This window comes from Lontra canadensis, unplaced genomic scaffold (assembly GCF_010015895.1).
Source record: "Lontra canadensis isolate GAN:19392208 unplaced genomic scaffold, GSC_riverotter_1.0 scaffold35, whole genome shotgun sequence".
NCBI lineage: Eukaryota > Metazoa > Chordata > Mammalia > Carnivora > Mustelidae > Lontra > Lontra canadensis.
In genome coordinates this window covers 10,474,341-10,490,112 of record NW_022631029.1, presented here as the reverse complement: position 1 = coordinate 10,490,112, position 15,772 = coordinate 10,474,341, and the positions used below count along the sequence as shown (strand labels likewise).

The 15,772-nt window shown below is 55.2% G+C and overlaps 1 protein-coding gene across 2 annotated transcripts in view; it reads right to left on the bottom strand.

Annotated features, from left to right (window-relative positions):
- Positions 1 to 15,772, bottom strand: part of NISCH (nischarin) — a 33,238-nt gene that overhangs the window by 10,078 nt on the left and 7,388 nt on the right. The window contains exons 4-14 of one of the 2 annotated variants that reach the window (XM_032868250.1): positions 11,061 to 11,109; positions 9,992 to 10,155; positions 9,516 to 9,611; positions 8,258 to 8,353; positions 6,905 to 7,057; positions 6,200 to 6,268; positions 5,517 to 5,702; positions 5,215 to 5,343; positions 3,921 to 4,034; positions 3,445 to 3,556; positions 2,277 to 2,877 (exon numbers count right to left, since the gene is read on the bottom strand). In XM_032868250.1, coding sequence (XP_032724141.1) covers positions 2,858 to 2,877; positions 3,445 to 3,556; positions 3,921 to 4,034; positions 5,215 to 5,343; positions 5,517 to 5,702; positions 6,200 to 6,268; positions 6,905 to 7,057; positions 8,258 to 8,353; positions 9,516 to 9,611; positions 9,992 to 10,155; positions 11,061 to 11,109 — 1,188 coding nt within the window. In that variant the 3' untranslated portion in view covers positions 2,277 to 2,857. Of the gene's footprint in view, positions 1 to 2,276; positions 2,878 to 3,444; positions 3,557 to 3,920; positions 4,035 to 5,214; positions 5,344 to 5,516; positions 5,703 to 6,199; positions 6,269 to 6,904; positions 7,058 to 8,257; positions 8,354 to 9,515; positions 9,612 to 9,991; positions 10,156 to 11,060; positions 11,110 to 15,772 lie in introns of those variants that run through there. The other variant, XM_032868248.1, reaches the window with a different exon arrangement.

Genomic DNA, 15,772 nt, shown 5'->3' with positions numbered 1-15,772 from the left:
GGGCTCGGGACTCCTCACGAGCAAGGCCAGGCCTTCTCACAGGTGGTGTTCCTCCAGGGCTGGTGAGGACAGACTGTGCTTGGCACCCAGGGCTGCAGACCACTCCCCACTGACCCTCCCCGGGCCACGTCCACAGCCAGCACACTGACTCATGCACCCCAGAAACACCTGGCGTTCTTGAACCCTGCTGAGGCTGTTTGAAGAATACAGCTTGCCTGGGCCTGTTACTTCACTCCAGACGTTTTCCGCAGTGCGTGAGGGTAATGACTTTTTTTTTTTTTTTTTTAAAGCATTTTCCTAAATGTAGCTAGCTGGGAGAATGCTGAACTCCGACCTCCAGTTTCACAGAGGTCTGAAGGGGCCTAGGGCTTGCCTGGCTTTGCCACCAGAGACCATAGTTCAATGAAATGACTGAGCTCCAGAGGTCATGGACCTTTGTGCAGCTCAGCTGCCCCCCAGGGACAGGACAACTCATGCAGCCCAGGTCTTCTGCCCACGGACTAGCCAAGCCAAGAGCCCAAGCCCAGAGCACCCCCCACCTCCCCAGCAAAGCAGCAGGCACTCTGCACAGGCAGCAGGAAGGCAGCAAGCACACAGCCATGCACGAAGCACACTGTTCTATCCTGGAGTCCGCCCCTCTCCTCCCTCACACGCTCGGATTCTCTCCTCCTTTGAGGTCCACCTCACATACCACCTCCACTGCCAAGCCCTCTCTGCTCGACACACCTCTCCCTTCTACAAACGCCCCCACGTCATCTTGCCCTGTTCTCCCTTGGGCACACACGCTCACCTCCCCAAGAGGCTCCAGGTTCCTTAGGGGCACGATTCCGGTCATCTGGAATCGCCCGACAAGGACGCAAGGAAGGGAAGCCCCTCCTGGCCATACCTGAGGAGCCAGGAGCCCTGTCAAGCGCGTCCCCAGCGTCCGCTCATGCACGCCTCTCATTATTTACCACAGTTCATCAACTCTAAGATGCGCGGATGGGGCGCCATCTTGGTCTCAGCAGCTGTCCACGGAAGGCTTTCACACGACTCCATCACGAATGCCAGCTGGCTGACCGCGACTATGAGACGCCACTGACCGAAAGACGCATCTCAATTTCAGAGAAGTCACGGGGTGGAAACGGGTGCATCTTAGAATCGATGAAGTAGGGTATATCCGCTTTACAGTTGAAAAAACCGAGCTTCAGAGAGGCTGCAGGTTGCTTGAAGGCACCGGACCAGGGCAGCCGGGATGCACTGAGCTGCCTCCCTCCCGGGTGCCTGCTCCTGACTGCTCTACGGACCTGACTGAAGAATCCACTCCGGCATGTCATCCGCCAGCCCTACTGGTCACAATCCTCCACGGCTCCAACAAGCTGGCTAACAGCTCCTGAGACAACCAGAGGCCTGGTGTTAACGGGGGAGCGCCCAGTGTAGTCACAAGCATGTTTAGCTCTACCCAGGGAGCAGGCTGGGAGCAGAGCTGCTCCCTTCCGGAGAAATCCTGGCCCATCCGGGCAAGACCCTGGACAGGCAGCACACGGCTGAGCTCAGCCCTCTGTGGATTCCTCCGTCTCAGGGAGAAAAAGCCACGTTTTCTCGCCACTACCCACCCACACCCTGTTTGTAACTGAGGAAAAATGGACAGGGATAGTCTTTCTGCTTCCTTCCTGGACCATGGACTCTACAAACAAGTGGTCAGGAAGGGTCACTCAGGATGAGACGAGAGGCATCAGAGCACCTAGATGGGGCCCAAATTCTGTTGTTTCTCACAGAAAGGAAAGAGATGTGCACACAAAGACGTCCACTACAGTTTTATTCATAAGAGGTGCAAATCTGGAGACAACGTCTCAATGTCTGGTAGACGGGAAACGGGTGGGGGGGGGGGGGGGACAGACTACAGTGAGCCACTCTGTGACACATCCCTGGCAGTGGGGCAGACACCCGCCTGCCCAACCAGGGGCTGCCTGCAGCTGCGGCCCCAGGGGCAGACCCTTCATTTCCCGCACCCGCAGTCCGCACTTTACCGGCTGCTTCTCTGCTTGCTCGTCCACTCACACACTCACTCGTTCATCGGTTCAGCAAACGCTGACTGAGAACCGGCAGGTGCCTGGCCTCGAAGACCAGTCGCATCTCCCCGTCCCCCAGAGGCCTAGTCCCACGGCTTCTCTGCAGGCTGGCCGGTGCCATGACAGGGCAGCACACGCTGGTGGCCCCCAAGAGGGCTTTGGCCCCATGGCAGGGAAGCTTCTTTGCAGCGATACAAACCCCCCTCCCCTTTCATGTAAAAAAAAAAAAAAAACCAAAATTTCTCAGTCAAGAGTGTTACAAAAGCAGATGGACAATTCCTCTGGCCCTTAACACCACCACTGCATTCTCGTGAATTCTCGTGGATTCTCTCTCCTACCTCGGGGTCATGAGCTTGGTGTGCCGCCCGGCCACAGGTGTTCTGATTTAACCTGAGCACTTCCCCTCTCTCCCTAGCGAGCCCCCGCCTCTTTGAGGTGACGGCAGGAGAGCAGCTCGCACCACAGCTCGCATCCTCTGAGGCCCGTCACGCCCCACATTGGTTAGCACGAGTAATGCTGCAGGGAGTATCTCACCTCCCCCTTCCCCATTCACTTATCCCACTCAGATAAAATCCCCACCAGCGGGGTTACCAGGTCAAGGGGTGGGAACGTTTTTCTGGCTCTTGAAACATAGGGTCAAACTGTTTTCCCAAGACCTCACACCAAGTTCTGCGTCTCCAGGAGCCCGGGCGGGCGGGCGGCGTTCTTTCCTGTGTGTCCCGAGCCTTGGCTCCACTCGGGACGGCACACCCTCCCCTCTTCCGTGGGGGCCGGGCCAGCAGACACTCTCATGGGACCTGCTTCACTCACTCATCTCCGAGGATGCCTGGGTTCAGAGGTGAAAGCCCTTTGAAAACGCTAAAACAGTGGGTGGGTGACGGGAACTGGTCTTCCACGGGTCCACAGACAGCCCGTCTTGGGCCCACACACATGGTGTTTTGGGGCTGGATTGCACCGCGAGAGCCATAGAGATGAGGCAATGATTATAAAAGAAAGTTTCTACACAGGGGCCGGGGTGCCTGATTCAGGAAGGTCACCAGGCCTGGCGTCCCGCAAGCAAGGAGCCAAGCTGGCCACGCTGCCTGGGGGGAGCAGGGTCCTTAAAAGCAGCAGCCCCGAGAAGCCTGTTCACACGGCAGCCTCAGGGCCCCATTGCAAACCCATGGGATCCTACAGGAACCGGATGTGGGTTTCAGACCAACTGGGGGCCCTTGGTAAGCAAACAACAGAGCTGAAATCAAGCCAGCAGACCCCCGCCTCCCCGAGCTACCCCAAGAGGTGCCGCCTGGAGACAGCAACATGCCCCCCACCCCATGTCTGAACCCTGCCCAGCCAGGAGGCCCAGGCAGAACCTGCGCCACTCCGCTAGCTGGCAAGACATGTACACAATTACCTTGGTTGGAGAGGATAGGCTGGGGCAGGGAGGCCGTGGCAGGAGCCACGCTGGGAGGGGAGCCACTGGGTCGGATGCAAGGGGCAGTGGAGAGCCGGGAATCCTCAATGACCTGAGGAGGAGTGCTCGAGTCAGCCCCCAGGGGGAGGAGAGACAGATCAGGAAGCACAGATCCCGACACAGCCACCGGGGAGGGAGGAAGGAGCTCCCAGCTCTCTTGAGAGTGGTGATGGTGAAGGTGTTCAGGCCTAGTCTGCAGCAACCCCGAGAGGCCTGTGCTGCCCCTGTGCCCGCCTCACGTAGGGGAGAACAGAGGGGAGGTGGCTTGCCCCAGCTCAGGAAGCCCGAACACAGAGGGGTACAGCCAGGATACAGGGACCCTGAGCGCTTCCCGGCCCAGTCCCATGGCGAGCCAGCTCCCCTCTCAGCTGGCTCTCCTCACTGTCACTCCCATCTCCTCCCACACAAAGACCCACCTTCTTCTCTGGGTTGCTCAGCTTTGACTTGACCTCCTTGGCTTTCTGAATTGCTTTTAGCACTTCCACAGTGTCCAGCTCCTTCTCTGTGGTCGCAGTATTGTCCAGACAGACCTATAGGGTTCAGAGAACGGCCGTCAGCGCAGGGCCTGACAGGAGCAGTGTGGAAGGGGCGCTGCAGACGTGTGGGCCAGGCCCCGAGAGGACATGGGAGACCAAGGGAGGCTTTGCCCCCTGGCAGGCGAGCTCTCCACCCCCCGTGGAGGTGACCTGGGAGCTCCCACACTGCCCGGGCCATTTCGGGAGTCCCTCTCTGAGAAGAGGAGGCAATGGGACAGCCTTGCAGGTGGCTGGGAGGTGGAGAAGGTAGTTACCTGAACCAAGCCCACAGTTAGGACGAAATTCAGATCAGTAAGAGCGAGGGGAGGCCTGGGGAAATGGGAGGGCAGAGGCACGGGGAATAGGAACAGGCAGATATAGGAGGGGGCCGTGACTAGTAAGCAGTGAGGGATGGCACTGTGGTCACTGGCCTGTGGAAGAGCTGACACCAAACCATGCAGCCATGGGGGCGGGGGGAGGGTGCCTGAGGGGAGGGCAGGAGAAGAGGGCATCTTGTGAACACGGTCTTGGTGATAGTGTGAAGAAAGGGGTGCTCAGGGCTGAAAAGAGATGAGAAGGATGGCAGGGGAAGGGTGCAGACAGACGCCCAGGTATCTTCTGGCCTGGGATGTGGGGAGGCGGGGGACAGGCCTGCTCGAGAATGGAAGGCGGGTGAGTCTGGCTGAGGACCTGTGACACTGGCATGGCGGCGGGGGGGCCAGCCCACACGCAGCAGGCAGCAGACCCTGGGCCGGACCACTCTGGCACAGAGGGGGCAAACCCTTCACGGTCTGCAGTCTACAAAACAAAGCGTGACTCTAACAAGCTAAAGACAGTCCCTCCACCCTGGGTCTGTACCTGCTGGTTGGTGGGGAGCCGTCCAGGCCTGAGGCTCTGACACAGAGAACAGGACAGAGGCCAGCAGGAACCAGGGTGGCTGGTGCCCCCATAGAAGGAGCAGGGAAGCCTCTTCCTAGTGGCGGGTGTGTGTGGGTGGGCGGGTGCGTGTGTGTGTGCGTGTGTGCGCGTGTGTGTGTGTAGACTTCCCCGAACCGAAAGGTCCCTTGGGGCCAGCGGTCCTTCTGAAGCAGGGAGGTGGACAGAACAGCGGCCATCCCCTCCGGCACCGCCGGGGCAAAGCCAGACTCCAACCAGACCGTCTCTCCAACAGAGCAGACGCACCCCAGCAGCTTACCTCGGAGGCCCGCTCTCCGAACTGGGCCAGCACCTTGGTCCGGTAGTCAGGGAGGATGCTCAGCGGGTTGCTGAGCAGGGCCACGTGCTCCAGACACGGGAGGCTGCCGATGCTCCTGACCTCCTCCAGCTGCAAGAGATGAGTCCCCTTCCCTCACCCCTCCTTCGAATGCTGCGGCAACAGGCCAACACGACCGATGGCCTCTCTTTGACGCAGGCCAGCTTTACGATTCTTCTTCAGGGGGAGAAGCTCTGAGGCAGAGCCACCCTGGGACCCCAGGAGCCTTCCGGGCTGAGGCTCACCTGCTCGATCCTATTGTCGCGGAGGTCCAGGCTGACCAGGGAATAGAGCTTGTGTAAGCCACTCAGGCTTTCCAGGAGGTTGCCCGCCAGGTTGAGGGTCTTGATGTTCCCCAGTTTGGTGTGCACCCCTTCCAAGGAGGAGAGCTTGTTGTAGGACAGGTCCAGGTGCACGAGGTTGTAGAGGTGCTGCAGCGGCATCGAGAACAGGGTATAGTTGGTTCAGGCCAAGCAAGGCTCCACAGCAGGCGGGCAGCCCCGGATGGTGCAGGGGGCCTCCCCACCTCCAACGCCCACTTGCCCCAGGTAGCTACTGCAAGTGCCACCCCCTGCTCCCTGGCACACGCCATGGCCCCCCAGAAGCATCACAGCCCACAGGAGTGGGGCGAGCTGTGAAAATCAGGCTGTCCGTCATCGTGATGGAGGCGTATGGTCATCACACTCAATTTCTATTTTCACGTCTTTCCCCACACTCTTTGAACCTAGGGCAACAATCGCCCAGTCCGTGGGAACACCAGCAGACCCTGACTTTACAGACCTCCTGTGCACCCAGACACCTTTCAGGGCCTATGAGAGAAAACTCCAGAGGACGGCCAAGCTCCCAAGGCAGCATCAGCCTCCTGAACCCTTAGGAGAACGGGACCTCAAGCAGCCCATGGAGGGTGGTCTTTAAAGACACGAATTACCTGCAGGTTGTCCACAACCAGCACTCCATTGTGACTCAGGTCCAGGAACTCAATCTTTGGGATCAGTTTCTTGACAAAGAATAGAAAGAAGAGAGATGCCTGAGATTACCCTAGGAAGGGGGACTTTGGTGGCCCCTGTACCTGGTAGATGGGACAACGTGAGACACTTCCTCCTGACCACAGACGCCCCAGCTGGACATCTCTGCCTGTCCCAGGGGCAAACAGGGCCCCCAGGGCTGAACATGGGCCACTGTTCCTAAGAACCCCTGGCTTGTGAAAAGGACGGTGGCAAGGTCCTGGACGGGGAAGAAAGTTCATCCCTCTTCTCCAACCCTACCAACCCCACCAAAGGGCACAAATACAGGAATCATTCTCCTCTTGCCCAAATGCTATCAGGATGTCACTCGTATGGGGGCGCGTCTGGAATCCATGGAGTGAATTTCCCACTCCACTCCCTGGGAATATCCGCACTTACTATGTTTCTCTATCAAATGTACATTTGATCAATAGACATCATTGGGCCCTAACCACTACCTCATCTATTTCAATGAACCCACTCAGAAATTAACTTAAAAACTCCAGGCAGTGCACAGAGCACGGGGCACAGGTTGTCCGTGGTCCTTCTGGAAAATGCCAAGTTGCATACTCGACCTCCGGCTGTGACGAGGCCAGAGAAGCCCCTGGTGCCTACGGCTGAGAGCATACCACAGACTCGTCGATCTCTGAGATGCTGTTGTGGCTCAGGTCTAGAGTGGTCAAGGCCTGCCACGTGGGGATGACGGCAGTCACAGGGCCTTCCAGGGCTGTGCCTTCTGGCTCCCACTCGTCAAATTCCGAGGCTTCGGGAACAAGGACTTCCTGTGTAAGAACATCTGTTGAGCACCACACTTGGCCCTCACGCAACACAATCGTTGCAAAATTTCAGGAAGGGCTTCAGCATATTTAGCATGTGGAAGTGAACTTGCATTAAAATGGGCTTTAGCTCATATGGCTTTACCCGATTGTGAAATACCTGAAGCGCCCGGCAGCCTAATCGCTACTTGGAATGCGTTCTGACCCTGCCTCATTAGCAAATGCTTTTCGAACGCAGAAGAGCCTTGTTCTCCATGGTGATCCTATTTCTGGCTTCAACCTCAGGAGCTCAAGACCAGCAATCACAGCGTTTCCAGGCAACTAGGCTTTCCGAGCTGGCGCCATGGTCCCTACCGAGGACCGTAGGCCATTACTGTCCATTACCGTCCATTACTACACAGGGTAGAAACAGGGACGCCATCAAAGCGCAGGAAGGTGGGCCTCTTTGTCCTGCAGTTGATGCCTGGAAGACCTCTCCTCCCTCAATGGACTAACTTGGGCTCTTTGAGCAAGGCCGCAGGGAGCCCCTCGGAGAAGGGCCAGGTTGCCCAATGCCATCGCTCTTTATATAAGCCTCCTAGCTCAGCCAGCAGCCTCACGACCCCACCAAACCCGTATCTGCATCAGACACCACAAGTCATTAAAGTAGCTACCCTGTTTGTTCTATCCCAGTGGAAGGATTTGAGCATTGCTAAGATGGAATCCATAAAAAGGTACATAGAGAAGAAAAGCCTTACTTTCTCAATTCAAGTATTTCTGTTGCTCACACAGAAACGACAGGGTACGGCATTCCTACAACCCGGCCTGTCTACTTCAAGTGCACTCAGAGCAAGACACAAACAAGTGCTGAGCCAGGACTTCATAAGCTCAAAGAAACACTTACGTCAGTCTAATGAACATTCTGCCACTTGCCACTGCTTAGCAACTTGTTCCCCTCCAAAACCAGGGACGTTTTGGGGGGTGGGGGTGGGGAGACCCAGTGCCTTCAACTATCTTGTTCAATAGTATGGGTTTCTGACGAAGACAGAGACCGACACGTCCCAGGGACGGTCCAGCACTGGGAGGATCTGCACGAGTGTGGGGCTGCCCAGAGGAAGGTCCGACCTCCAGGGTCCGGCAGACAGCAGGGACGCTCGCACCCACCCTTGGCGAGCAGCACAGGGCCCTGCCCCTCAGTGCCTGGGGCAGGAAACAAGTGGCACTTACCTTCATAGAGGTGGCAGAGAAGCGGACGCTCATTGTGGCTAAGGTGGGCTTCGATGCCACGAGTCCCCGGATGCGCCTGGCACCACAGTGACTTATCTGGAACAAAGAACAGCTGTGTCTCAGAAAAGGCTATAAGGGCTGACTGAAGCTTGGCAGGTGAACCGGAAAAGCGGGCTCTGAAAAGCAGAACTGGAGAGCAAAAGGCCTTGGGCACAGAGTGAGGACACAAAAGACCCTCTTGCTCACCCAGCCCTGCTTCATCGACCTTGGCTATCCTGCAGCAAGGAGGCAGGGCTACATGCCCCCGCACGCCCATGAAAGCCACCCACCGGCAGACCCCAACCATGGGGCCTCCTCAGGCTGTGAGCCGAGGCTGGGTTGGACACTCCTCTAACTTCCCAATCCTTCCTCAGCCAGCTCTGGCGGAGGCACACACCATAGGATCCTGTCTAAGGATGTGGTCCTCAAAGTCTCTGGGCCTAGCCCAGAATGGTGCAGGCAGAACAGTCCCACGGGCGGCAGAGGCTCTGGAGTTAGACTTGACTGAATTCGGATCCCAGCTTCCCCTCACTGACGGTGTGGTCCTGGCCAAACTTCTTACCTCCCTAACCCTCAGTTTTCTCAACTGCAAAATGGGAATAAAAATACCCACTTCATAGGGCAGTTGGGAAGCTTCCAGCAGGAAGTGTCCATTAGGACACAGGGCTGAACACAGAAGCCATGCTCTAGAAACAGATGCTTTAAAGCATTTTTTAAAAATACCCGTTACCGAGTCCCCTTGTTTTTAAAGAATATTAACGAAACTGACACCTTGAACCCAGGAATAGGGTAGGAAGTAATACAAAGTATTTCCTGTTAGATGTGGCACACTGAAGGGCAGAGAGCCCTCAAAGCCCTCTGCAGTTGTGTCCTGGGAAACACAGACTGGAAACTGGCTCTGCCTGACCCTCAGGATGCCCTCCCAGCCCTTCAACTTGAGCAATGAGAAGAAAGCCAAGAGCTGGTGCTCCATGCTGTCCACGTGCTGCCTGTGCCCGGAGCGGACGTACAGACCAGCCCAGAGCAGGAGAGGCCCCCTCTCTCCAGACCTTCAGGTGGGCCTGACTTACCTAGCTAGGGTCTATCACACACCGACAAATGCAAAAGCAACGGCGCCTAACAGGTAAACCCAGACACTCTCTGGCCGCAAATAATCAGAGGCAAGACCATCCCCAAGTGGGCTCTGCCCCACCTGGACTCCAGGGGCCCTGGGCCTTACCTCCACCTGGTGAAGAGACTTGAATATTGACAGATCAAAAGGCAGGAGTTGCTCCTGAATGTTGCTGGTCCCAAACGGTCCTTCTGTGCCGGAAACCTGCGGCCAGACACGGGGCTTGAATCAAGGATGCTGCTGCAGCAGCTGTGCAACCTGACTCGCGGCTCTGCCGGCTACATGGGGCGCAGGAGGCACATACCGCCGCTCACCACTTACCGGGTCAACAAAGCTGGCAGAAGCCAAAGTTTAAAGGGGGTACTGGGTAACGACTGCCCCCTGGTGCTCACAGCCAGAAGTGCAGTGCCAAGAACACCAAAGTTGGCCTTCCCCATCCCAGGGCCCATTCAGCCACCTTTATACATACACACACACACACACACACACACACACACACACACAGCCAATGAGCTCCACAGCCCCACTGGGGGTCCGTGCCCACAACCAAGTGGTAATCCGTGACCAAGCTGCCACAGCTTTACCTTCAGGTACTTAAGGCGACAGGTGAAGTCCAGGATGTGCCCGAGGTCAGTCTTGGCGTCCCCACTGGCACAGGTGGGCTTTCCCTGCTGCAGCTGCTCGGTGACCGCATAGAGCTGCAGGGGCCCGATGGCAAAGACCTCACCAGCCCCCAGGAGCTGTTCACCTGCAACAACCATGCCCCCCAGGGTGAGCAACCGGCCCCAGCCCCAGTGTGCAGCCAGGGCATCGGCCCACCTGACCCACAGTCAGCAAGCACTAGGCAAGCACCCTCAGGATGAAGCCATGGTCCTGAGTGCACACTGGGCACAGAGCAAACCTAGATCACAAAGGAGGGAAGGGCCCTGAGAACGTGTGACTGGGGAGCCTCCCTGAGCTGAGGCCATGTCAGGATCTGCGCGCTGGGATGAAGCTGATGTGAGGCGGCCCAGGGGCAGCAGACCCACCCCACCCCCTCTAACATGCACACAGCCCGAGGTCAGCTGAGGCCTGAGGGGCCAGCCCAGTGTAAAACCTCCAGGCAGGCAGTGTTCACAACCAGTGCTCGCTCTGCCCCTCCCAGCCATGTACCCTTTTGTCCTCAGTGCCCTTCTCTGCACCACCTGGAAGGCAGGCAGTGAGATGCCTGACATGAGGCTGAATGGCAGAAAGCACTGTTAGCTACTGTCACGAGGCTCTCTGCAGCATGGCCATGACCTAGGGCTGGCTTCTGTCTGATGTCTCAACTCTCTCAGGTAAAGACAGAGCAGGTACAAGAGGGCATCAGCTCACCCACCTTCCAGAACTCCCCCACAGGGCTTTGGACTACATCCTGAGCCTGGGGTTAGCCCCTGACTCGAGACTCGAGAGTCCTGAGGTAAAAGACCACAGTTTCTTAGGCCTGGCTGCCTGTGGGGCTGGTGGGCAGGCGGGCAGGCAGGCTCTGCTGTGGACCAGGCCTGGGGATTTGAGCAACCCCGGGGAGGTGGGCCCTGCTGAGAACTTGGCAGTTCTGGGCCACTCCGGGTCCCTGGCTGCCTGACAGGGCTGGACCAGTGGCACCCACTGTTTCAGGGACTCCTGGCCACATACCTTTTTCAAAGAGCTCCTCAGCCAGTGCTGCGGTGATGCCATTTATCTCCTGCAGAGAAACAACCCACAGTTAGAAAGAGACCCTGTCCCTAGTAGCTGGGACTCACACAGTCCCTGCTAGCTACTCTCTTCTGTTGCTGCAATGCCACCTCTCCAGAAAGCTATAAAACAGAGCTTACAACACACAACAAAAGAGAGAGTAAACTATAAATCAAAGTGCCTAGGAAGGGAAACAGTATTTCCAGTCCTGTGGACACGTGGAATGTCGCTTCAAAAGAAGAAGGGAAACAGACTATCACGGCGGCGACAGCACACACAGGTACTGGCCAACACGGGAGGCCTGGGAGGCCGGCAAAGCCTGGCTGTCCTGACCGTCAGCCGGGAAGCGGGCAGCTCCCAAGACTGGCCCCAGAACACCCTGGGAGACAGCGTGACAGAGAAAAGGCCTGTTTCTTCTGAGAGTGACTCTTTCTTTCTTTCATGTTCCAAAGGGGCCTGAAGAAAGAGTGAGCTCAGGCTCTCTTCCTGTGCTCATCCTTCAAGCCCTACAACAACAAACCCAGGGCCCTAAGCAAGAGGCAGGAAAGGCCGTATTAACAGCTGGTGTCCTGGGACCTGAACCGCGCTGGGCACGCTCCGTGGCCCCGACGCCCCATGTGAGAAGATGGTATTTTGAACTCCGTTTCCCGGACGAGCAGACTGAGGTGGGGAGCTGCTGTACTCGCCAATGTTACAAGGCCAGAGCGCCGCAAAGCCACTTGGCCTTGTAGGTTCCCTCTGTACATGAGGAACTGCCTTCGCACTTCTGTGTGTGATCCTGGGGAGGGCAGGACCTCAGAGCCCCCAGCCCCACGTCAGGCAGGTAAGAATTTTCACGCATGGCCCAGTGGCAGCCAACAGGACTCTTGGTAAACAGGCCCAGATGGAGGCCGCGCGTTGCCTTCATGACTCATGGGAACATCTCTGCCACGAGGACGTGCAAGTCACATGTTGACAGGACTCAACAGGCACCAGGCTGTGGGAGACAGGGTGTCCTTTTCCTGTTTTCCTTTGTGGTTTGTTTGTCTCCCTTTTATCTTTCATACATGATGGATATGCCGAAGGTTGTTTATATGCCACAAATATCTTCTCCCCCTCCTGCAGTCTTTTTACCTTTGTTTGTGGCGGTTTTCCTGACACACAGAAAGGCTTCATCTGTATAAAAGTTGTTTAATCTGTGATTCTTTTCCTTGGTGACTTTAGGGCTCTTCCCCCATCCCAAGATTATAAAAATATTCCTCTAAATTTTTTCTTTTTTTTTTTTTTAAGATTTTATTTATTTATTCGACAGACAGAGATCACAAGTAGGCAGAGAGGCAGGCAGAGAGAGAGAGGAGGAAGCAGGCTCCCTGCTGAGCAGAGAGCCCAATGCGGGGCTCGATCCCAGGACCCTGAGATCATGACCTGAGCTGAAGACAGAGGCTTAAACCCACTGAGCCACCCAGGCATCCCTAAATTTTTTCTTTTAATACTTTATGCTAGCTTTTAAAAATGTGGTTATTTGGGGCACCTGGGATCGAGCCCCGCATCGGGCTCTCTGCTCAGCGGGGAGCCTGCTTCCTTCTCTCTCTGCCTGCCTCTCTGCCTACTTGTGATCTCTGTCTGTCGAATAAATAAATAAAATCTTTAAAAAAAAATGTGGTTATTTCTCTAAACTGCTCAAAATTCAGTTTACATATAGTATGAGAAGAACCCCACTTTGACATCACCAGTGGACAAAAAGCCCAGTGGAGGGAAAAATAAGCAAACATGGCCCCAGCATTAATGAGCACAGGGTCTGGCAAGATCCAAGGTCAGATGCAAAGGGGCCGTCAGGGCTCCAGCCGGGGAGGAGAGAAGCTCCCTGTTCAGGCTGAAGTTCAACTTCAGTCTCGCTCAACAACTGAAACTCAATGACAGTTTCCCTGAGTGCAGTGAAGAACTGAAGATTAGTAAGAGCCAGGAATGATCCAAACGCTCGTTTCTCTACCAACAGTTTCAAGTGCCGTGGCTGGGGTCTAAACCAACACTTTGCAGCCCGCTGCCCTAAGCATCACCAGGTCAGCCCTAAAAGAGGCAGGCTCTTGAGCAGCAATTCTCGGGCCCATGCTAGTGACACTAGGGCTCCCAGAAGGTCTCCCTCCAGAAGGGGCTCCCTGCCCTCCATCTGCACCTAACAGTGTTACACTTCTTTGGGCAGCTGAGCTCAATATCCCCTAAGGGGACAAGGCCGGTATTTCTGGAGAGCACAGAAAGCTGCAAGATAGCGAGGACCAAGGGATTATGCTAAGCAGAAGGCAGGGTTTTTTTTGTTTTGTTTTGTTTTAACTTCTGAGCCATCTTAAAAAGCAAACTATGTGACGATTCCTCTCCACTCCTAAGGGCACAGGAAGTACACGCTGCTGTAACACGGTCTACTTTTGCAACACTACCTACTTTGTTCGCCAGGCTCGTCTCCACCTGGGGAGACTTTATCAGAGAGAACACAGGGATGCGGCGGCCCCTGACTCTAGAGCACAAGCCTTCTATGAGAAGCACTTCGTTGGCCTCCTCAGAACTCTGGTTAAGCCAGCCTGACATGCAGAGCAAAGGTGTGCAGAGTCGGTACTCCCCACTATCCCCGCCCCGGTCTAAGTCACTGCAGATTCTGCTAGGAAGTCACCCGTGGGGACAGGTGACTCCCACACACCTCACCCAACCTAGGCAGAAGGGACCTAAAGTGCTTCGGGGTGCCACAAATGTCTGAATTGAGATGTGTTTTTTAAAAAAGACATTCTTTATACCTCAAAAAAAAAAATCAATTAAAATCAAATCAATGGTGCGCCTGGGTGACTCAGTTGTTAAGTGTCTGACTTCGGCTCAAGTCATGATCTCAGGGTTCTGGGATCGGGCCCCACACCAGGCTCCCTGCTCGGTGGGGGGCCTGCTTCTCCCTCTCCTACTCCCCTTGTGTTCCATCTCTCATTGTGTCTCTGTCAAATAAATAAAATCTTTAGAATTAATTAATTAGGCTACTTAAAAAACCAGTACTATGCATCCGCAAATATCCTATGGCCCCGTCAGCCAGCCGCCTGCCAGGATCCCGAGCTGCGGTGCACTCTTGGACGGCAGTGTGAGCGGCACACACGTGCCCCAAACTGGTTAGGGTGTAGCTCGGCGGCTACCACTCTGTGTGTGTCCACACACACAGAGCCTGTGACAAGTACACCCTGCCACGCCTGTGCCTGTGCCCAGGAATGACCCCAGGCCAGCCCAACGCTCCTGCCTGGCGCACACTCCCGCACAGAGCCCTGGTTAATGGGGCACAGACGAGGGACTCAATCACACGTCACTGTGTGATTCACAAACACAGGCGAAGGGGCAGAGGCAGGGCAGGACCCCATGTAACTCTTATTTCCTGACTGTGTTGAGTCATTCTAGGAGGGCTCAGGTATGTTATGTGCAATATGGCTTTAAGTAAAAATAAAAATTGCCTATTGAAAGATTCAAGCCTCAAGTTCACTGGAGAGTTCCAAGGCCATAAGCTGCAGGCAAATCTGTCAGCACTTAGAGCCTCAGTACTTTGCGGCTCAGACAAAGAACACAGGTGGATGGTAAGGCTGAGGTTAAGACGGTAACAGTTTGGGGCACCCGGGTGACTCAATCGGTTAAGCAGCCAGCTCTTGATTTCCGTTCACATTATGGTTGTGGGGCCAGGAGACTGAGGCCACATCAAGCTCGGTGCAGAGCGTGGAGCCTGCTTAAGATTCACTCTCTCCCCCTCCCTCTGCCCCTTGTGCACGCTCTTAAAAAAAAAAAAAAAAAAAAGCTTAAAGGGTCAGGAAACAGCCTGCCTCCTGAGCCACTGGTTGACATCCTGCCTCAAAATGGTATGCTAGAAATCCTTTGTGGGATCCATTTCTTTGAATTTGAAAACCTCTGCTCATGGGGTGCTGGGATGAGGTCTGTCACAGAGTCCTCCAGCAGTGCTGAGTCACAGCTGTCTAGAGACAGAGAGCCCAGCAACAGCCCCAGTGCCGAGGTGTGCCCCCTCATAGCAACACAGGGCTGTCCTGGCCCCTACATGCCGCATCTCAGAGCTGGCATCGGAGAGAAGGGCTGCTTTCTTTCCTTACCATCAAAACCCACACCGCAAAAAAATGAAGTTGGAACCCCCTTACCTCACACCATAAATAAAAACTCACTCAACATGGATGAAAGACCTAAATATAAGCACTAAAGCTATAAAGCTAGAAGAAAACCAGGTTGTGGATTTCTGTAACCTTGGACTAGACAGTGGTTTCTAAGAACGTCCAAAACACAAGTGACCAAAGGGAAAAAAAAAAATGGATGAACCCAAGTTCATCAAAATCTCAAACTTTTGAATTTCAAAGGACACTATCAAGAAACTAAAAAGATAATTCACACAATGGAAGAAAGCATTTGCATATCACATTTCTGGTAACAGCCTAATATCCAGAATATATTAAAAAACAAACAACTAGAGTGCCTGGGTGGCTCAGCAGGTTATGCCTCTGCCTTCAGCTCAGGTCATGGTCCCAGGGTCCTGGGATCGAGCCCCGCATCAGGCTCTCTGCTCAGCGGGGAGCCTGTTCCCTCTCTCTCTGCCTGCCTCTCTGCCTACCTGTGATCTCTGTCAAATAAATAAATAAAATATATATTTTAAAAAAAAAAAAAAAACTGTAACTCGGGGC